Source organism: Chlorocebus sabaeus, chromosome 9 (genome assembly GCF_047675955.1).
Source record: "Chlorocebus sabaeus isolate Y175 chromosome 9, mChlSab1.0.hap1, whole genome shotgun sequence".
In the NCBI taxonomy this organism is placed as follows: domain Eukaryota; kingdom Metazoa; phylum Chordata; class Mammalia; order Primates; family Cercopithecidae; genus Chlorocebus; species Chlorocebus sabaeus.
The window spans coordinates 104,801,447-104,824,354 of record NC_132912.1 but is presented as its reverse complement, the minus strand read 5'-3'; the positions used below and the strand labels follow the sequence as shown (position 1 = coordinate 104,824,354).

The window sequence follows — 22,908 nt, the reverse complement described above, 5'->3', positions numbered from 1 at the left end:
TTGAGACGGAGTCTCACTCTGTTGCCCAGGTTGGAGTGCAATGGCACGTCTCAGCTCATTGCAACCTCCACCTCCTGGGTTCAAGCGATTCTCCTGCCTCAGCCTCCCGGGTAGCTGGGATTACAGGTGCCTGCCACCACACTCAGCTAATTTTTATATTTTTAGTAGAGAGGGTGTTTCACCATGTTGGCCAGGCTGGTCTCGAACTCTTGACCTCAAGTGATCCACCCATGACCTCCCAAAGTGCTGGGATTACAGGCGTGAGCCACCGCCCCTGGCCTCTTCTCCACTTCTTACAAACTCTAGAACATCAGGCAAGCTAGTATTTAATTACTTAGAACCTTGAAGTACTTATTCATAAAGTCATTATAAGAATTGAAACACACACATATACACACATACACATAGTGAGTGTCTAGCACATCTTCTAATTTTAAGTTTTGTTTTTTTTTTTGAGACGAAATCTCGCTCTTGTCCCGCAGGCTGGAGTGCGATGGCGCAATCTTGACTTACTGCAACCTCCGCCTCCCAAGTTCGTGATTCTCCTGCCTTAGCCTCCTGAGTAGCTGGGATTACCGGGGCCTGCCACAACGCCTGGCCATTTTTTGTATTTTTAGTAGAGATGGGGTTTCACCATGTTGGCCAGGCTGGTCTCAAACTCCTGACCTCAGGTGATCCACCCGCCTCAGCCTCCCAAAGTGCTGGGATTACAGGTGTGAGCCACTGCGCCCGACTTATTTTAATTTTTTTACTTTTTTTTTCTTTTTAATAGTATTCCTGCTGTTATCTCACAGCACATCTTTTTAAACCTTCCATTTGTGTATTAAAAAACAGAGAGTCAGGCTGGGCGCGGTGGTTCATGCCTGTAATCCCAGCACTTTGGGAAGCAGAGGCGGGTGGATCACCTGAGGTCAGGAGTTCGAGACTAGCCTGGCAACATGGTGAAACCCCGTCTCTACTAAAAAATACAAAAATTAGCCTGGCGTGGTGGTACACTCCTGTAATCCCAGCTACTCAGGAGGCTGAGGCAGGAGACTCTCTTGAACCCGGGAGGCGGAGTTTGCAGTGAGCCGAGATCGCATCAATGCATTCCAGCCTGGGCAACAGAGTGAGACTCCATCTCAAAGAAAAAAAAAAAAAAGAAAACAGAGACTCAGAGGCAGGGAGTGGTGGCACCTGCCTGTAATCCCAGCTACTTCAGAGGCAGAGGCAGGAGGACTGCTTGAGCCTAGGAGGTGGAGGCTGCAGTGAGCTATAATTGTGCCACTGCAGCACTCCAGCCTGGGCAAGAGCAAGATCCTGTCTCAAAAAAAAAAAAAAAAAAAAAAAAAAAAAGGAAAAGAAAAGAAAACAGGTTTTGGCCAAGTTAATAGAGCTTCGCACGCTGCTTTGCACATATCAGGCATACACATATTTGTTGAAAGAATGAGTTTGTTTTCAATTTTTCACGTACAAAGTTGTAATACACATTTGGAAAATATATCTTTCCAAACTTCGCCAGTATTTCTAGATACATGTATTCCTAGAAGTAAAATTGCTGAAGTCAAAGAGTCGGCCATGTTTCGGAAAACTGCTATTGCTATCCAGTAGGCCCTCAATAGACATTTCCATTGCGAATTTATTTCTCGCGATGCCTTTCGGGAGTTGTAGTCTTTGCGATGCTTGCTGGGAGTCGTGGTCTGAGCCGGTCTCAGGAAGCGGGCGTGGACTAACCCATTGCGCGCCAGGCTTTAGGACCCGGCGGGGTGCGGGGACACGGGAAGGGTCGGGGAGTTCGGGAGCGCGCCCGTGAGCCCGGAGCAGCGGCGGTGTCGGTAGCGTCGGGAGCGAGCGGGCCCGGGAACGGCGTGGGTGGTAGAGGAGGAGCCGCGGGCTCGGTAAGCGGCGGCGGCCCGGCCCGGCTCGGGCCTCGAACCTCACCAACCCTGTGGGTCCTGCCATACTAGGCCTTGGCCCCTAGGCGGTTCTGGGGGCGGGGCTTGCGCTGGCCGAGGGGAAGACGGAGACGCGAGGGGAGAGGGAGGGAGGACGGCTGCTGAGGCTGCGTGTGCCGGTGAGGGCTGGGCCTGGGGGCTGCCGAGCCTAGAGAGAAACGGCTTCGCTCCTCCAGCAGCCAGTCCCTTGGACCACTGGTCCCGGTCACGTCACTCCCTCTCCCCTATCCCTGCGAGGCCTTCTGGCTTCCCAGGCGCTGACCTTTGACCCCGCCAGCTGCCTCGAGAGACTCCTCCCGTTGTTCTTGGTCCTGGGGTGCGGGCGTGGGGCAAGGCACCTCTGAGAATCTGAGGGCTAGAGGAAAGCCGGTTTGTCCGAAGTCTTCAGGTGTCCTGGAAGGGCTCCAGTACTGTCCCTCTCCAGGCTCTGACAGGCTTTAACCCACCCTTCACACGGAATCAGTGAAACTACTGTGTTTTCTTCGGGTTACTCGGTGAGGGCCCAGGAAAGGAACCTGTTCCCAGGAGGGTATAGGGAAGGAACAAGTAGAGAGAAACCTGGTCCCCTGGAGAAGGAGAAGCTGAGGCTTGCTGCCCCTGGCGAATGGGGAAGCAGAAACTTGAGCCAGACCCAAATGTGTGTTACTGGATCATCCACAGTTCTTCCTCTCCAGAAAGTTTCTTTTTTTTTTTTCCGAGACGGAGTTTTCGCTGTTGTCGCCCAGGCTGGAATGCAATGGCACGATCTCGGCACACCACAACCTCCGCCTCCGGGGTTCAAGCGATTCTCCTGCCCCAACCTTGCGCCACCACGCCCTGCTAATTTTGTATTTTTGGTAGAGATGGGGTTTCTCCATGTTGGTCAGGCTGGTCTTGAACTCCAAACTTCAGGTGATCCGGCCGCTCAGCCTCCCAAAGTGCTGTGATTACAGGCCATTTTATTGTTCGTTTTTTTGAGACGGAGTTTCACTCTTGTTGCCCAGGCTGGAGTGCAGTGGCGTGATCCCGGCTCACTGCATCCTCCGCCTTCCAGGTTCAAGAGATTCTTTCTCTGTCAGCGTCCCGAGTAGCTGGGATTACAGACGTGAGCCACCACGCCCGGCTAAGTTTTGTATTTTTAGTAGAGATGGGGTTTCGCTGTGTTGGCCAGGCTGGTCTCAAACTTCTGACCTCAGGTGATTCACCTGCTTCGGCCTCCCAAAGTGTTCGGATTACCACCGCGCCCGGCCAGAAAAAGTGAGCTTAGTGAGAGCTTTTTCTTTGCTATCCTTTAGTTACTTTGTACACTAGGGTAAATATGATTTGTGTCCCTGCCCGTAATTTAGCAGGATTGGAATTATTTTGGGTGTGCCTTCAGTTGGATTTGTGTGCGCAATAGCTTCTATGTGAAGGCTTTCAGGATATCAGAATACAGTCGAGGGAAAGAGAGATCCCTCTTGTTACGACTGTAAAGGGGGAATACCCATTTCGGTGACTAGAGAAGCCTTTAAGGTGTTTTCATTGACTTTCAGGTTTTATAATTTATTGTTCAACTTTTTTTTTTTTTTTTTGAGACGGAGTCTTGCTCTGTCGCCCAGGCTGGAGTGCAGTGGCATGATCTCGGCTCACTGCAACGTCCCCCTCTCGGATTTAAGCGATTCTTCTGCCTTAGCCTCCTGAGTAGCTGGGACTACAGGCGCGCGCCACCGCGCCCGGCTAATTTTTGTATTTTTAGTAGAGACGGGGTTTCACCATATTGGCCAGACTGGTCTCGAACTCCTGACCTCGTGATCCGCTCGTCTCGGCCTCCCAAAGTGCTGGGATTACAGGCGTGAGTCACCGTTCCCAGCGGACTTGTTCAACATTTGTATAATTAAAACAATGTGGAAACTCCAAAGTAGTCATTATGAAATTTGGAATTTCACATTGAGCACAGTTTAGGAATCTGTAACATTTGCAGAAAATGGCCAGAAATTGATCCAGGATATAGGAGGGTGAACTGTTTATTCAACACATTTATTGAGCAGTTACTATGTAACTGGGATTTAGGTTAGAAATTATGAGTATCTTTCCTCAAGGACATCAGATAAACATATCGATATGAAATTTTTTATTACTTTGTGTTACATAGCCACATAAAGGCATTAGGCTGGGCGTGGTGGCTCATGCCTGTAATCCCAGCACTTTGGGAGGCTGAGGCGGGTGGATCACGAGGTCAGGAGATCGAGACCATTCTGGCTAACAGTGAAACCCTGTCTCTACTAAAAATACAAAAAATTATCTGGGTGTGGTGGTGGGCGCCTGTAGCCCCAGCTACTTGGGAGGCTGAGGCAGGAGAATGGAGTGAACCCAGGAGGCAGGACTTGCAGTGAGCCGAGCTCGCACCACTGCACTCTAACCTGGGCGACACAGTGAGACTCCGTTTCAAAAAAAAAAAAAAAAGCATTTATACAGTGTGAAGGGAATACTGCTGTTGCTTGGGAGAGGCAGGGAAATCTTTGCAGGAGGAAGTACTTGAGTTGGGTGTTGAAGGATGAGTAGGAGGTTGCACAAGTAAGAAAAGGCATTTTGACTGGGTCTGGTGGGTTACACCTGTAATCCTAGCACTTTGGGAGGCCTAGGCAGGTAGATTGCCTGAGCCCAGGAGTTTGAGACAAGCCGGCTCAACATGGCGAGACGCCGTCTCTAAAAAAGAAAAGTAAAGACTGGGCGCAGTGGCTCAAGCCTGTAATCCCAGCACTTTGGGAGGCCGAGACGGGCGGATCACGATGTCAGGAGGTCAAGACCAGCCTGGCTAACACGGTGAAACCTCGTCTCTACTAAAAAAATAACAAAAAACTAGCTGGGCGAGGCAGCGAGCACCTGTAGTCCCAGCTACTCCGGAGGCTGAGGCAGGAGAATGGCGTAAACCCGGGAGGCGGAGCTTGCAGTGAGCTGAGATCCAGCCACTGCACTCCAGCCTGGGCCACAGAGAGCGAGACTCTGTCTCAAAAAAAAAAAAAAAAAAAAAAAAGGGCATTTCATTTGGAGAGAACAGTACCTGCAAAGGCTTGATGAGGGTGTGAGAGGAAAAAAATTATTTTAAATCTCAGAAATTTGTCCAAAACAAGATGTGTGGTGGGGAAATTGCTAGGAGGTGAGACTGAAAAGAAAATGGGGAGTCATTGGAATTGTTTTTCTCTTTTTTTTTTTTTTTTTTTTAGCTTCTGAGGAGTTTTTTAAAGTTAGGGAGTGACAGAAATGCAGATTAAAGTAATGAAAAATGAGGCAGTGAGACTGATTAAGAGTTGTTGCAGTTGACAGAGAGTCTGAAGAAAGTGTAGCTGTGGGAATGAAGAGGAGGGGATTTTAGAAATACTGTACTTCTGAGATTGATTCAGCTTCTTAGGAAGAGAGTGGGCTAGGATTTCTAATTTCAGAGAGTGGATGTGTGGGGATTTCATTGGCAAGATATGGATTAGAAAAAGTAGAGCAAGTTTTTAAAGGTTAGGGTATGGAAAGAGGCATAGGGGATATGGTGTGGTATGCCAAGCTCAGGTTGCTTGTAGGATGTACAGATGGAGACCTTAGTAGGCAGCTGTAAGTGAGAGACCTGGTGAACTTAATATATTGGCACCAGCTCTGAGTGAGGGCATATATGAAAAAAGTCTTGGGGAAAAAATAATGTTTTTTATTTGTCTATAGGAAGTAGCAGATTATGCACTTCCTCCACTTAATAATGAGCTTCTCAAGGCAGGGACTGTAACTTAGTAATTTTTTGGTCCCTTTCTGTCTTACACTATGCTTGTGTTATTTATAAGATCTGAATAAGTGTTATTAAAGTAGCAGGAAATCAGTTTACTTTGTAAGATTACAGGTACCTTTTGGGCTTCCTTTAAGAAGATTATGGGGACAGGTGAGGTGGCTCACGCCTGTAATCCCAGCACTTTGGGAGGCTGAGACTGGTGGATTGCTTGAGCTCAAGAGTTCAAGACCAGCCTGGGCAAGATAGCAAAACCCTGTCTCTACAAAAAATACAAAAGTTAGCTGGGTGTGGTAGTGTGAGCCTGTAGTCCCAGCTACTCAGGAGGCTGAGGTGGGAGGGTCGTGTGAGCCCAGGAGGTTGAGGCTGCAGTGAGCTGTGATTGTGCTACTGCATTCCAGCTTGGGCAAGGAGGGAAACTGCCTTTCGATTGGGTGGGGGCGGGGGCTGGGGAGAAGATTATTTTGGGACTTTATCTTATAATTTTCATTTTAATTGAGATTGTGTTCATGAGGCTTATATAATTGAACAGGAGAAGAAATGAGAAGATATGAGTGACGGTGTGCTGTGTGAGGAAGTTCAGGGCTGGAGCAGGAGACAGACAGTATTAATTTATAGGAATCTCCTGCTCATTGAGAAGATCTTACCATGAATTTTCATTCTGGGATGTGTCAGAAAATGTAGTTTCCAATTGGAATTTCCTGAAATCCTGTCAATCTGGAACTGGTTCCCCCTTCGGAAGGAGGAATGCATTCCTTCTTGTGTAGGATAACTTGAAAGGGAACCTAAAGTGGTCATGTTTATTTAAATGAATGAGAACTCATCTTCATTGTCCATTTGTAACATTAGGCAAACTCAGTAGATGTTGCTGGGACCAGATTGAATTGTCTTCTGTGAAGCTAGTTGACCTGTAGTAGGTACAGACTGTGGCTGATACCTGGAAAAGTCTTGGTTTTGCCACTTGCCTCTTAGTCTTGGGAAAGTCTCTGAGTTACTTCCACTTTCAGGTATAGAATGAACACCCATTCTGAGGGGAACATTGTCTAGAGCACACAAGCTACGGACCCTGCCTTGTAGTGGTTCGTGTGCTTCCTTAATCAGTCTGGTTCTGTCCTAGCTTCTAGAAAATAGGGATGATGCTTATCAGGTGATGTCCTGAGTTGACTGACTTTTCTTTCTTTTTTTCTTTTTTTTTTTTTTTTTTTTTGAGATAGAGTCTCCCTCTGTTCTCCAGGCTATAGTGCAGTGGCCCGATCTTGGCTGACTGCAACTTCCGCCTCCTGGCTTCAAGTGATTCTCCTGCCTCAGCCTCCTGAGTAGCTGGGATTACAGGCCCCCTCCACCACACCTAGCTACTTTTTGTATTTTTAGTAGAGATGGTGTTTCACCATGTTGGCCAGGCTGGTCTCGAACTCTTTACCTCAGATGATCCCTCCACCTCGGCCTCCCAAAGTGCTGATATTACAGGCATGAGCCACCGTGCCTGGCTGACTTTTCTTTCTTTCTTTTTTTTTTTTGAGACAGAGTCTTGCTCTTTCGCCCAAGCTGGAGTACAAGTGGCATAATCTTGGCTCACTGCAACCTCCCTCTCCCGGGTTCAAGTGATTCTCCTGCCTCAGCCTCCTGAGTAGCTGGGATTACAGGTGCTCGTCACCATGTCCAGCTAATTTCTATATTTTTGGTAGAGGCGGGGTTTCACCATGTTGGTCAGGACAGCTTTGAATTCTTAGTCTTAAGTGATCTGCTGCCTTGGCCTCCGAAAGTGCTGTGATCACAGGCGTGAGCCACTGTGCCTGGCCTCTTTTTTTTTTATCTTTTTGAGATGGAGTCTTGTTCTATCACCCAGGCTGGAGTGCAGTGGTACGATCTCAGCTCAGTGCAACCTCTTCCTCCCAGGTTCAAGCAATTCTCGTGCCTCAGCATTCTGACTGGCTGGGACTACAGGCATGTGCCACCAGGCTGGCTAATTTTTGTATATTTAGTAGAGATGGGGTTTTACCCTGTTGGCCAGGCTGGTCTTGAACTCCCGACCTCAAGTGATCCACCTGCCTTGGCCTCCCAAAGTGTTGGGATTACAGACATGAGCCACCACGTTTGGTGAGTTGATTGACTTTTCTTGGATAAAATGGGAGTGTTGATATTATGGATATCAGTTTGGAGTTTCCATAGAAGTGTTACTTTAACTGAATCTTTTTTTTTATTTTTTGAGACTGAGTCTTGCTCTATCGCTCAGGCTGGAGTACAGTGGCGCCATCTCAGCTCACTGCAACCACTGCCTTCCAGGTTCAAGCGATTCTCGTGCCTCAGACTCCTGAGTAGCTGGGATTACAGTGAATCCGATTTTTAATGGTCTAGTTAGCTCCTGATGTTTTGCACTAACAGGACGTTCTGATGGGGAGAAGCGCTACCAGAGAGAAAGATTTAATGGCTTTATCACTTACTAGTTGTGTTACTTTGAGCAAAGTAATATCCTCATTGTAAAAATAGGTTGGGGCTGGGTGCAGTGGCTCATGCCTGTAATTCTAGCACGTTGTGGGGCCTAGGTGGGAGGATTGCTTGAGCCCAGGAGTTCGAGACCAACCCGAGGAACATGGTGAAACTCAATCTTTACAAAAAATATGAAAAGTTAGCCAGGCCTGGTGCCACGTGCCTGTAGTCCCAGCTACCCAGGAAGCTAAGGTCAGAGGATCACTGAGGCTACAGTGAGCCATGATTGTGCCACTGCACTTCAGCCTTGGTGATAGAGACCCTATCTCAAAAAAAAAAAAAAAAAAAAAAAAAAAAAAAAAAAGGTGCAGGCCCTACTCTATTTTCTTTCTTTCTTTCTTTTATTTTTTTGGAAACAGAGTCTCACTCTGTCCCCCAGGCTATAGTGCAGTGGTGTAGTCTTGGTTCACTGCAACCTCTGCCTCCTGGGTTCAAGCAATTCCCCTGCCTCAGCTTCCCAAGTAGCTGGGAGTACAGGCACTTGCCGTGATGCCTGGCTAATTTTTGTATTTTTAGTAGAGATGGGGTTTCTCCATGTGAGCCAGGCTGGTCTGGAACTCCTGACCTCAAGTGATCCGCCTGCCTCAGCCTCCCAAAGTGCTGGGATTACAGGCGTGAGCCACTGTGCTAAGCCCTATTTTTATTTTGGAGATATAGAATCCTTGGAGTGACTAGCAGTAGAAATTCATTAAAATAGAAAGGGGTTATTTGCTTGTCTTAGAGCCAGTCTTTTGGGTGGAATTGGGGGAACCTGTCCCATGCTACTGAAAAAAGCTGTGCCAAGGAACCATGTGGAACAGTAGGATGTGAGCTAAATACCTGGTAAGTGTGTAAGTGAGCTAAATACCTGGGGCTTTTAGAAAGGAAGAAAGAATGATGCCCACATTCTTCACAAAGAAAAAAAAAAAGAAAGTGGGAGGCATATTAGGAGATAGCTTGAAGGGCTGGGGCTTGGAGGTAGAAAAACTGCATTCTCTTAAGTTCTTATAGTGCTAATGTTTACCTCCAGGTATGGTAGGCCTTGCAGAAAGGCTTAGGGAGCAGGTAACTTTTGCTGAAAGGTTTTTTAAAAAACCCTTGTATCTAGAGGAACTAGGGAATTTTTAGGAGATCAGGACAGGAGACTTACTGGAAAGTCAGGGTAGAAGACTATTTCTGGCTTGATATAAACATGTTCCCTCAGCCGGGCACGGTGGCTCATGCCTGTAATCCCAGCACTTTGGGAGGCCGAGGCAGACCGGGCGCGGTGGCTCAAGCCTGTAATCCCAGCACTTTGGGAGGCCGAGATGGGCGGATCACGAGGTCAGGAGATCGAGACCATCCTGGCTAACACAGTGAAACCCCGTCTCTACTAAAAAATACAAAAAACTAGCCGGGCGAGGTGGTGGGCGCCTGTAGTCCCAGCTACTCGGGAGGCTGAGGCAGGAGAATGGAGTAAATCCGGGAGGCGGAGCTTGCAGTGAGCCGAGATCTGGCCACTGCACTCCAGCCTGGGCCACAGAGCGAGACTCCGCCTCAAAAAAAAAAAAAAAAAAAAAAAAAGATGAGTTCGAGACCAGCCTGACCAACTTGGTGAAGCCCTGTCTCTAAAAAAAGTACTAAAATAAGCTGGGTGTGGTGGCATGCGCCTCTAGTCCCAGCTACTTGGGAGGCTGAGGCAGGAGAATTGCTGGAACCCAGGAAACGGAGGCTGCAGTGAGCTGAAATGCCATTTCACGACCCTGGGCGACAGAGTGAGACCCTGTCTCAAAATGAAACAAAACAAAAACGTGTTGCCTCCTTTGTGTATTGGGTGAATGGCTCATGGTCAGATAATGGGAATATTTTATTTGACTTCGCCACAAGTCTTGGACAGATAGCTATATTAAGACTTTCATCTCCATCACTAAGCATTGTGGATACTATAGTCAGTGTGTCTTGTAGTGATCTTCTTTCACATATGGGGAAATGGGCTACAATCCCAAAGGAAGTGTGATTTAATGCGGGGAGAATGAGATGTGGTAAGGTGAGTATTGCTTCATGCCTTTTTCAGGGACTGCAGAGGTTTCATTCATTCTTTCAGTATTCTCTGTCTAGATACTCCTTCCTTTTCCAAGTCTGGTTTAAGGCTTGGATGAGTACCTCTCAAACTTTAGTGGTCATCAGAATTACTTGGGGCAGGGTTGTTTTTTTTTTGTTTTTTTTTTGAGACGGAGTCTCCCTCTGTCGCCCAGGCTGGAGTGCAGTGGCCGGATCTCAGCTCACTGCAAGCTCCGCCTCCCGGGTTTACGCCATTCTCCTGCCTCAGCCTCCAGAGTAGCTGGGACTACAGGCGCCCGCCACCTGGCCCGGCTAGTTTTTTGTACTTTTTAGTAGAGACACGGTTTCACTGTGTTAGCCAGAATGGTCTCGATCTGACCTCGTGATCCGCCCGTCTCGGCCTCCCAAAGTGCTGGGATTACAGGCTTGAGCCACCGCGCCCGGCCAGGGTTTTTTTTTTTTTTTTAGACGGAGTCTTGCTCTATAGCCCAGGCTGGAGTGCAGTGACGCGATCTCGGCTCACTGCAAGCTCCGCCTCCCGGGTTCACGCCATTCTCCTGCCTCAGCCTCGCGAGTAGCTGGGACTACCGGCATCCGCCCAGATGCCCGGCTAATTTTTTGTATTTTTAGTAGAGACAGTTTCAGCGTGTTAGCCAGGGTGGTCTCCTGACCTCGTGATCCACCTGCCTCGGCCTCCCAGAGTGCTGGGATTACAGGTGTGAGCCACGCCGCCCGGCCGGGGCAAGGTTTTTTAACCTCTTTGCTATTGACATATTGGGCTGGATAATTCTTTGTTGTGCGAGGCTGCCTCGAGTATTGTATGATGTTTAACAGCATCCCTGGCCTCTACCTAGTAGATGCCAGTAGTACCTCCTCTCCCAATTGTGGCAATCAAAAATGTCTCCAGACATTGACAAATGTCCCCTGAGAGACAAAATTGCACCAGTTGAGATCACTCATCTGGAGTGATTGTTAAAAATGTAGACCCAAGCTAGGCACTGTGGCTTATGCCTGTAATCCCAGCACTTTGGGAGGCCAAGTGGGCAGATAACTTGAGCTCAGGAGTTTTGAGACCAGCCTGGGCAACATGGTGAAATCCCATTTCTACAAAAAAATGCAAAAATCAGCCAGGCATGGTGGTGCATGCCTGTAGTCCCAGCTACTCGGGAGGCTGAGGTGGGAGGATCACTTGAGCCTGGGATGCAGAGGTTTCAGTGAGCTGAGATCATGCCACTGCACTCTAGCCTGGGTGACAGAGCGTGTCTCTCAAAAAAAAAAAAAAAAAAAAGTTTGGTTCAATAGAAGGGTAGGAAGGCTTAAGAGTTTACATATTTAGGAGGCACCCCAGGAGATTCTGAAATAGGTGATCACAGCTCATCAGTATTAAAACATACTCTCTCCTAAGCTGAGGATTGTAGACTCTTACTTGACTTGTTTTCCATTTCTTTTTTCTGTCCTGTTTTATAGTATCTTTCCATTCATTATCAAGTTTTGATGGAGAATTATCCTCAGAGCACTGACTATACTCAATTAAAATAGTGAAAAAAAGTTAAAAATCCTCAAAGATAGTGGGAGAGTTTAAAAAAAGTATCAGTTAAATCCTGTAGTGGACATTAGGGTGTTTTATCCTTAAAAAATTACCATATTGGATGTATCAGTATGTCTATCAACTTGATTAGACACTCGGATTCTTCTCCAGTTTTTCCTTCCAAGTTTTCTGCCATTCCTGTGAATTTGTCTGTTTCTGTTTCACTTTACTATTACCTATATTTACAGACAGATGTATACATCAGATAATTATCTTTTACTTTCTACTGTGGCATCTTCACCCACTGACAAACTAGAGTGGTGACTACTCAAGATATCTGGACATTTCACAGTTTGTTCATTAAAGCCAATGAGTACATACTCCCTCTTACTCACGTAGAATCTCTTCACAGATTCTCTGTAGGCCCTCAGCTTTGTTTATGTATAGATGACTCTGCTCCTGCTCATCCTCTGCTTTTTGAGATACAGTATAGCATAGTGGAGAAGAACAGGAACTCTAATATCAGGCTGCCTGGGTTTGAGTCCCTACACTCACTTTTTTTTTTTTTTTTTTTTTTTTTTTTTGAGGCAGAGTCTCGCTCTGTCGCCCAGGCTGGAGTGCAGTAGCTGGATCTCAGCTCACTGCAAGCTCCGCCTCCCGGGTTCACGCCATTCTCCTGCCTCAGCCTCCCGAGTAGCTGGGACTACAGGCGCCCGCCACCTCGCCCGGCTAGATTTTTTTTTTTTGTATTTTTTTAGTAGAGACGGGGTTTCACCGGGTTAGCCAGGATGGTCTTGATCTCCTGACCTCGTGATCCGCCCGTCTCGGCCTCCCAAAGTGCTGGGATTACAGGCTTGAGCCACCGCGCCCGGCCATCCCTACACTCACTTATCTGGACACGTTTCTTTTCTTTTCTCTCTTTTTTTTTGAAATGGAGTTTCGCTCGTTGCCCAGGCTGGAGTTCAATGGCGCAGTCTCAGCTCACCACAACCTCTGTCTCCCGGGTTCAAGCGATTCTCCTGCTTCAGCCTCCCGAGTAGCTGAGATTACAGGCATGCACCACCATGCGTGGCTAATTTTGTATTTTTAGTAGAGATGGGGTTTCTCCATGTTAGTCAGGCTGGTCTTGATCTCCTGACCTCAGGTGATCTGCCCGCCTTGGCCTCCCAAAGTGCTGGGATTACAGGTGTGAGCCACCACGCCTGGCCCATCTCTTTTCTTTTCTCTCTTTCTCTCTTTTCTTTTTTTCTTTTTTTTTTTTTTTTTTTGAGATGGAGTCTCGCTCTGTTGCCCAGGCTGGAGTGCAGTGGCCGGATCTCAGCTCACTGCAAGCTCTGACTCCCGGGTTTACGCCATTCTCCTGCCTCAGCCTCCGGAGTAGCTGGGACTACAGGCGCCCGCCACCTCGCCCAGCTAGTTTTTTGTATTTTTTAGTAGAGATGGGGTTTCACCATATTAGCCAGGATGGTCTCGATCTCCTGACCTCGTGATCCACCCGTCTCGGCCTCCCAAAGTGCTGGGATTACAGTCTTGAGCCACCGCGCCCGGCCATTCTTTCTCTCTTTTCTGTCTCTCTTTCTCTCTTTCTTTCTTTTTCTCTCTCCCCCCTCTCTCTCTTTCTCTTTCTCTCTCTCTTTTTCTTTATTTCTTTTCCAGTTCATGCTTTAGTTTTCTCATTGTAAACTTTCTGAATCATAGGGTCGTTATGAGGATAAAATGAGTTAATATGTATAAAGTGTTTAAAACAGTGCCTGGTACATAATAAGAGCTAAATAGACTCTAGTTGTTATTTTATTTTTATTTTTCGCTCTTGTAGCCCAGGCTGGAGTGCAATGGTGCAGTCTCGTCTCACTGCAACCTCCACCACCTGACTTCAAGTGATTCTCCTGTCTCAGCCTCCTAAGTAGCGGGGATTACAGGCATGCACCACTATGCTCCACTAATTTTGTATTTTTAGTAGAGATGGGGTTTCACCATGTTGGCCAGGCTGGTCTTGACCTCTTGACCTCAGGTGACCTGTCTGCCTCAGCCTCCCAGGTGCTGGGATTACAGGTGTGAGCCACCACACCTGGCCTGGTTGTCATTTTAGATAACTGTCCTGAGTGTTCAAGCCTGGGGGCCCTACTCACCTGTTCTGCATTGTTCTAGTGTTCTGCACTGGTTCTGTTAAATTTTCATATATATGAGAACACACATGTACTTTTTTTTTAGATTAAGGACTGTTTTACATAATGTGAAGTATACAACTTAATGATATTTTAACGTGTGTACTCATTTTTGTGACCTTCGCTTAGAGATTGAGTATATTTCCGGCACTTCAGAAGGCTTCCTTGTGCTCCTTCCCAATCATCTCCCCACCTCTCCTGTGTCATCATAGATTACTTTTGTCTTTTAAAAACTTCATGTAAATGGAATCATCAGGTTGTACTCTTTTGGTTTGGACATTTTTCATTACATATTTTCTTTTTTTTTCTGAGACGGAGTTTCACTCTTGTTGCCCAGGCTGGATTGCAATGGCGCAATCTCGGCTCGCCTCAACCTCCGCCTTCTGGGTTCATGTGATTCTCCTGCCTCAGCCTCTGGAGTAGCTGGGATTACAGGAATCACCACCATGCCCGTCTAATTGTTTATGATTTTAGTAGAGACGGAGTTTCTCCATGTTGGTCAGGCTGGTCTTGAACTCCCGACCTCAGGTGATCCGCCTGCCTCAGCCTCCCAAAGTGCTGGGATTACAGGCGTGAGCCACTGCCACTGCGCCTGGCCCTCATTCAGTATTTTCTCTGTAACTTATTCACATTGCTTCATGTATCAGTAGTGGGCTCTTGTAAATTTCTATATGGTATTCTATTGTATGACTGTATCGTAATTGTCCCATTTACTGCTGATGGATATTTGGATTCTTATATATTAAAAAAATTCACAAACACAAAAGACCAACTTTAATAAACTTTACAAAACATTTCAGAAAAGGAATGTCTGTGCTCTGTCTAGGCACGGTGTCATTTCTGTTTCCTGAACACGCCAAGTGCATTCAAATCCTGAAGTCTTTGCACTTGCCATTCCATCTATCTTGAACACTTTTCCCTAGATTTTTAGTTGGCTGATTTCTTCCTGTTATTCCAGATCTTAGCCCAAGTGCCACTTCTTCAAAGAGGCCTACTTTAATCCCAGATGAGAGTAGTTCCCTTTGCAGTTTGTCTTCAGGGCCCTTACCACTGTCTCAGTTTATCTTATTTGTTGTCTGTTTCCCTTCTACTGGAATGAAAATTCTGTGAGAGAAGGGATATTTTCTGTCTTGCTTACTGCTGTGTTCCTAGTGCCTGTGCCTAAAAGGTACTCAATGCATATTTGTCGGGTGAATGAATGAATAAATGTCTGATCTCTACATATGTTTTTTTTCCCCAAACTATTTACTTGTGTTTCTCTCTTTTTTTTTTTTTCTGAGACAAGGTCTGGCTCTGTTGCCCAGGCTGGATGCAGTGACATTAGCTCACTGCAACCTTTGCCTCCTGGGCGCAAGACATCCTCCTGTTTCAGTGTCCCGAGTATCTGGGATTACAGGCTTCTGCCATCACACCTGGCTACTTTTCATATTTTTAGTAGAGATGGGATTTTGCCACGTTGCCCAGGCTGGTCTCGAACTCCTGAGCTCATGTGATCTGCCCGCTTTGGCTTCCTAAAGTGCTGGAATTACAGGTATGAGCCACCATGCCTGGTGTGCACATTTACTTTTATTCATTTTCCTTCTTTCCCCTTCTTTTCTTTTATTCTCTTTTTTTCCTTCTATACTGGTTGAAATATTTTAGGATGTTTACCTTGGCATCTAGCTATAGCATTGTTTTTGTTTGCCTCAGTGTGAAGAGAGGGTGATACTTGGTGACAGTCCATTACAAATGTGAACGTAAGACTGAGTACAGTGGCTCATGCCTGTAATTCTAGCACTTTGGGAGGCTGAGGCAGGTGGATTGCTTGAGTTTGAAACCAGCCAGGGCAACATGGCAAAATCCTGTCTCTATAAAAATTACAAAATTTAGCTGGTTGTGAATTTTGTGGGGTGTGTGTACCTATAGTTCTAGCTACTTGGGAGGCTGAAGCAGGAGGATGGCTTGTGCCCAGGAGGTGGAGGTTGCAGTAAGCTCAGATCAGCTCACTGCATCCAATCTGGACAACAGAGACAGACTCTGTCACATAAAAAAAAAAAAAAAAGCTGGGCGTGGTGGCTCATGCCTGTAATCCCAGCACTTTGGGAGGCCGAGGCGGGCAGATCACGAGGTCAGGAGATTGAGACCATCCTGGCTAACATGGTGAAACCCTGTCTCTACTAAAAATACAAAAAATTAGCCGGGCGTGGTGGCAGGTGCCTGTAGTCCCAGCTACTCAGGAGGCTGATTGAGGAGAATGGTGTGAACCTGGGAGGCGGAGCTTGCAGTGAGCCAAGGTTGCACCACCGCACTCCAGCCTGGGCGACGGAGCAAGACTCCGTCTCAAAAAAAAAAAAAAAAAGTTAACCTAGAACCCTAGAACTCTGGACTGTTAAATTTGAAAATGCACAGGGAGTGTTCCTTTGCTTCCTTCTACAGATTGGCAAATTGAGGCCCAGGAAAGGAAAAATAAAATTAGCATTATAGAATGATTGTATAAGACTTGGAACTAAAACTTAAGGCTTTTTTTTTTTTTTTAGATGGAATTTCACTCTCGTTGTCCAGGTTAGAGTGCGATGGCACAATCTCAGCTCACTGCAACCTCCGTCTCCTGGGTTCAAGCGATTTCTCTGCCTCAGCCTGCCAAGTAGTTGGGATTACAGGCATGCGCCACCACACCTGGCTAATTTTGTATTTTTAGTAGAGATGGGGTTTCACCATGTTGGTCAGGCTGGTCTCCAACTCCTTACTTTAGGTGATCCCTATGCCTTGGCCTCCCAAAGTGGTGGGATTACAGCCATGAGCCATCATGCCCTGCCAAACCTAAGGCTTTTGATAGATTAACTGTGGTAACTCTGGAAATTAGGGTGAATTTCTATTAACTTCATTTTTTGGTACTAGAGTTGGCACTAGGCTCAAGAAGACAGTAAAATAAATGAATAACCAACTAGCTAAGTATAACTGGCATTCCTTGCTTATTAGACAGTTGAAGAATTTGGCTTTAGGTTTTAAAATCTTAACATTTGGCCACTTCATCCTGCAAGGATGTGAAATCATGTGCATTTAAGAAGTGTGTGGCTGGATTGCTTAAGATACAGATCTCCTCCGACCCTTCCCTCCCAACCCCCAAGACACAGATCTTAAAAAGTTGTATCACACCTGTAATCTCAGCACTTTGGGAGACAGAGGCAGGCAGATTTGAGGTCAGGCATTCAAGACCAGCTTGGCCAACATGGTGAAACCCTGTCTCTACTAAAAATACAAAAATTAGGCCGGGCGCGGTGGCTCACGCCTGTAATCCTAGCACTTTGGGAGGCTCAGGCGGGTGGATTATGAGGTCAAGGGATCGAGACCATCTGGCTAACGTGGTGAAACCCTGTCTCTACTAAAAATACAAAAAAAGTATTCGGGTGTGGTGTCGGGCGCCTGTAGTCCCAGCTACTTGGGAGGCTGAGGCAGGAGAGTGGCGTGAACCTGAGAGGCAGAGCTTGCAGTGAGCCAAGATGGTGCCGCTGCACTCCAGCCTGGGCGACAGAGCGAGACTCCGTCTCAAAAAAAAAAAAAAAAAAAAAATTAGCTGGATGTGGTAGCGCACACCTGTGGTCCCAGCTACTCACAAGGCTGAGGCACGAGAATCACTTAAACCCAGGAGGTGGAGGTTGCAGTGAGCTGAGATTGCACCACTGCACTCCAGCCTGGGTGACACAGTGAGACTCTGTCTCAAAAAACAAAAAAAAGTTGTATGACTTGGATCTTCCAGAGAGAAGTTGGCAGCAGCTCATGTGGCTAACAGTCTTTCAGGTTTAGGAATAAAAACCTTCATTGATTTACCATTCAGTTGAGGGGATTTGAAATCATTTGTAAGTTTGATAGTAGGTGAAATTAGTATTGAAAAGTTGCCTGATTCTTTTTTTTTTTGAGACAGAGTCTTGCACTGTCGCCCACGCTGGAGTGCGGTGGCACGATCTCGGCTCACTGCAAGCTCTGCCTCCCGGGTTCACGCCATTCTCCTGCCTCAGCCTCCCGAGTAGCTGGGACTACAGGCGCCTGCCACCACGCCCGGCTAATTTTTTGTATTTTGTTTAGTAGAGACGGGGTTTCACCGTGTTAGCCAGGATGGTCTCCATCTCCTGACCTCGTGATCTGCCCGTCTCGGCCTCCCAAAGTGCTGGGATTACAGGCGCCTGATTCTCTTTTTACAGTTTGTCTATGTCTTATTTCTGAGACAGTCTTAAAGCCTAAACTGACATTTCTGTGGTATTACTGTGCCTTTGCTGTGTTTGCTTCTTTACCAGAAGGATTTAAAAGCTTGGATCAACAGAGGTCATAGCATAGTCATAGAATGTTTTTTTTCCTCCCTTATTATCCCATAGCATTTTCTTTGTATTTCTACTGTATAAATTTCTCATGATTTGCTTTGCACTATGGGTTTTTATGTGTCTGTCTCTGCCAGTAGATTATGAGCTCCCAGAGAATCAGGTCTGGAGTTTCCCCTCTTTATCTTATAATGCCTGAACTAGGGCTTTAGGTGCTTTTTATATATTTGTGGTATTTCAGTGACGCTGAGAGAATCATTAGATAATAGTCTGGTTCAATCCTCTTGTTTTACTTGTGAGGAAACTGAGAGGCACAATGACTTGTCTATGTCACCGAGTTGGTTGGGAGACCTGTGTTCTAGTCTCATTTCTGCTGGTTGCTTGTTCCATTATGCCTTGCAGCTTCTCAGCTGATGCTGGTTCTCTCCTCTGGGTAGGAGGGGGATGGTTGTGAAATAGGAAAAAAGTGCTTGAGAATGTACAGATTATATTCACATTACTGATGTGCTGCAACTTTCTGCTCTACCAATCAGATATTTTACTTTTTCTTAGAGATGGAGTTTCCCTCTTGTTGCCCAGGCTGGAGTGCAGTGACGCGATCTCGGCTCACTGCAACCTCTACCTCCCACGTTCAAGCGATTCTCCTGCCTCAGCCTCCTGAGTGGCTGGGATTACAGGCATGCACCACCATGCTTGGCTAATTTTGTATTTTTAGCAGAGACGGGGTTTCTCTGTGTTGGTCAGGCTGATCTTGAACTCCCAACCTCAGGTGATCTACCCGTCTTGGCCTCCCAAAGTGTTAGGATTACAGGCGTGAGCCACTACGCCCGGCCGATATTTTTTTACTTTCAAAGTTAGGAGCATAGGCTTAATTTCTGAGACCCAGAGCAAAAGTTTTGTTAGAGTTCTATAGTTTTCCCAGTCTGCCACCTTAGAAACTCCCTGGGTAGGCGTGCTGGCAGGAGGAGAAGACTTTATGTTGTCAGTTTCCAGTCACATTTCAGGCAGCTTGGGTGGTAAATTCCAGTTGCCTGTGATGACAGAGAGTAATGAGTTGAGGCCTTGGCTGATTTTCCTGCTGCTCCAGATGGAAGGAGAATGATGAAAATAATTTAATTTCTTAGGAAATTTGGTAGTTTGTATTGGAATTGTTTTTCCCTCCTCTCCTGTTCCCTTTGCTTATTAGAAAGTATTGATTCTGAAATAGAGAAAGTGAGTTTATTAGATTTGGGGTGGACATTGATTAGCTGTAACCCAATTATAAATCCTCAGAAGGGGATATTTGTAAACATGTACTTTTCATGTCTGAGAACTTGTGGTTTCCACTCTTCCTGCTAATCAACTGGTTGAAGCTGAGCACAGGCAGGATCCATATCCACTAAGTTTAGAATTGCATTGCTTTTGGTTTATTCTAATAGGAATCTCTTGATTTCCAATTTATTTTTCCTGAATAAGGACATTTTCCTCTTGACAACATATTTAAAAAGACACAAGAAAGTTTTGAATGGAGGCTGTATTTCATGCTTTAAGGAAAAGCCATGATCAATATAATGTTAATTGCCCCAAATAGTTTTCTCTTTTTGTTATTGTTACTGTTTTTTTCATCAGTTCCCTCTAGACCATAACGGAATTTGAGGGCTAAGTTAAGCCTCGATAGAGATAGGTCCTAGTAAAATTTTAGGTCAGGCTGGGGGCGGTGGCTCACACCTGTAATCCCAGCACTTTGGGAGCCTGAGGTAGGCAGATCACGAGTTCAGGAGTTTGAGAGCTGCCTGGCCAACATGGTGAAACCCTGTCTCTACTAAAGATACAAAAAATTAGCCAGGCGTGGTAGTATGCCCCTGTAATCCCAGCTACTCAGGAGGCTGAGGCAGGAGAATCACTTGAACCCGGGAGGCAGAGGTTTCACTGAGCTGAGATCGCACCATTGTACTCCAGCGAGGGTGACAGGACAAGACTACCTCTCAAAAAAAAAAAAAAAAAAAGTCTAAAAATAAAATAAAAATATCTAGTTGGTGAAGTTTCCTGTGCTTTAGTGTATGCTCAAAGATGAATCTCCTCTTTTGCCTATATGTGTTAGAGAAGGACAATGTCTAAGATACAATCTTTTGTACTATTGGATGCATCTCTTCCTTAAACAAAATTTTGATTTTGATCAGAAAGATAGTGCATATTTTCCAAAAGTCATTGATCAAAATTAGGTCTGCTGTGTTGGATTTGTCTGGAAGTAAAATCTGGCCCCTCCCTATCCTGCATACTTGTCATTGGATGAGACTAAGTTTCATATCTAGAGCACAGGATTTAAAGGAAAGAGAGGAACTTTGTTAATAATGAAAAGAACCTGGGAGGGGAAGGGAATATGTGTAAATTCTCAGTGAAGACCTGTGGGATTTCAGGTTCTCCATTGAAAAAAAAAAATTGAGAATTCCTTAAAGCAAGATGGGAACATTTGGGCATGATTCATGGAACTACTTTTATATAGAATTGAAAAGTACATTGGAGTTTGATCTGCAGTAGTATTTTTTATATATATATACACACACAATTAAATTTGAAAGTAGTATATTACTCTATTCAGTTATTTTGAAATCAGATTTTTTTGGCCTCTTGGCTGCTATTTTCTGCCTTGGGTCTCTTTCCAGAGGAATTTAGATCTAAAGACAGTCAAGTGCAGTGTGATTTATGAGGCAGTGAAGGCCAAGTACTTTGCAGTGACGAGGACCTACTTACTTTGGGGAAATCAATGAAGCACATCAATCTGCAGCACACTTCCTGCCTTAATGGTCCAGCTCGATCAATATTTGAAATTTAACTTCACCATCAGTCTGTGGGCAGTGTGTGCTTTGCAGCCTTCCTTCCATCAACCTCAAATATATGGCCAGACCTATTACAGATGGAGCGAGTTACACCTTTGTGTTTGGTTTTGGATCTGCTTTAAGCCTTGTCCACTGGCACATTTTAAGGATGTAAAATGTGTTGTGCTGTTGGCCAAGTAATGATTTAAACCTTGGCATTAGCTAGTCAGGGAGGAGAGTGTTGGACAGATGTACAAGATCTGTAGCATGGATGTTTATCAGTTATTTTTCCTAAACATTTTCTCATTAAGTGGTATGTCAGTGACTCCAGCACCTTGGAGAGCATTCTGCCACTGACTGGCTTTCTTTTCTTTTCTAAGACTTACTTGTTTTAGAGCTGTTTTTAGGTTCACAGCAAAATTGAAAGGAGAGGGCAGAAATATCCCATATGTCTGCTTCCTTCACATATGCACTGCCTCCTCTATTAACAGCATCCCCTACTAGAGTGGCATTTGTTATAAATGATGAACTTGCATTCATATATTGTTACCACCCAAAGTCCACAGTTTACATTATAGTTCACTCTTGGTGTTGTATATTCTATGGGCTTGGACAAATATATGACATATATCAGCCATTTGTATTATCATACTGAGTATTTTCACTATTCTAAAATGTGACTTTCTGTTCACAGATTCTCTAACCATGGCACAGGTAGAGAAACGTGGGGGTTTGCTCCGGAAATCTTCAGCCTCCAAAAAACCACTGAAGGAAAAAGTGGTGCTGATGTATGATGAGATCTTCATGGTAAGGCCTGCAGCCCTGTTGTGTACAGCTTGACTCTTTAGTTTCTTAGTTCAAAATGAGAAATACCCTTACCTCTGCCTGCTACCTTCAGGTTCCTTGGGGGATGTGGGAGGGAGGAGAGAAAGAGGGTTTGAGGGCAAAAATGAAAGCTCTCAGAGTAGAGATTATAATCATGTATTAATTAACATAGATTGTTATTGTGTTGTCCTTATAGGTTGTTGCCATGAGCCAGGTAAAACAATTGAAAGGAGGGAGGAAGGCTGGGGAAGCTCCTTTTCTGAATATTTTAAAGAAAGACTTGTTCTCCTTATGATCTGACTTAGGACTCTCTTATCCTAGATGTCCCATGAAGTTTCTTTTGGACCTAGAATTCTATAATTCAGATACTTTTAAAGGATACATTATTATATTCCATCTCAAGTTGTTGGTAAATGAAATAATTACTTAGGACTATCTCATTCTCCAGCTATATGGGATAACTGAGGAATTATTAGCAATTGGGTTGGAGATTTCTTTGGGTCTTCAGAACTGATTGAACATGGTCCAAGCCTATATTGTAAAATATACCCTATCAGAGGCTGGGTGCGATAGCTCACGCCTGTAATCCCAGCACTTTGGGAGGCTGAGGCGGGTGGATCACAAGGTCAAAGTTCGAGACCAGCCGGACCAACATGGTGAAACCCCGTTTCTACTAAAAATACAAAAATTAGCCGGGCATGGTGGTGCACTTCTGTAAGTGCACCAGCTATTCGGGAGGCTGAGGCACAAGAATCTCTTGAAGCCGGGAGGCGGATGTTGCAGTGAGCTGAGATTGTGCCACTGCACTCCAACCTGGGCAACAGAGTGAGACCCCATCTCAAAAAAAAAAAATACCCTATGAGGGAAGATTAATTAGATATGCTACAGGGGTACCTGCCTTCTGAAATTCTGGTCATAAGTAGTATGCATAAAGTAGAATAATACTTACAAAAAGAATTACTGGCTGGGTGTGGTGGCTCATGCCTGTAATCCTAGCACTTTGGGAGGCTGAGTGGGTGGATCTCTTGAGCCATGTTGCCCAGGCTGGTTCAAGACCAGCCTGGGCAACATGGCAAAACCTCCTCTCTACAAAAAAAATACAAAAATTATCCAGGTGTGGTGGCATGTGCCTGTAGTCCCAG

General features: G+C 45.6%; 1 protein-coding gene across 3 annotated transcripts in view; it reads left to right on the top strand.

Annotated features, from left to right (window-relative positions):
• Positions 1-1,699: 1,699 nt before the first annotated feature.
• ARMH3 (armadillo like helical domain containing 3) overlaps positions 1,700-22,908 on the top strand; it is a 227,652-nt gene continuing 206,443 nt past the window's right edge. The window contains exons 1-2 of one of the 3 annotated variants that reach the window (XM_073019294.1): positions 1,700-1,877; positions 21,636-21,748. In XM_073019294.1, coding sequence (XP_072875395.1) covers positions 21,647-21,748 — 102 coding nt within the window. In that variant the 5' untranslated portion in view covers positions 1,700-1,877; positions 21,636-21,646. Of the gene's footprint in view, positions 1,878-2,065; positions 2,429-21,635; positions 21,749-22,908 lie in introns of those variants that run through there. The other 2 variants (XM_038009495.2, XM_038009496.2) reach the window with 2 other exon arrangements.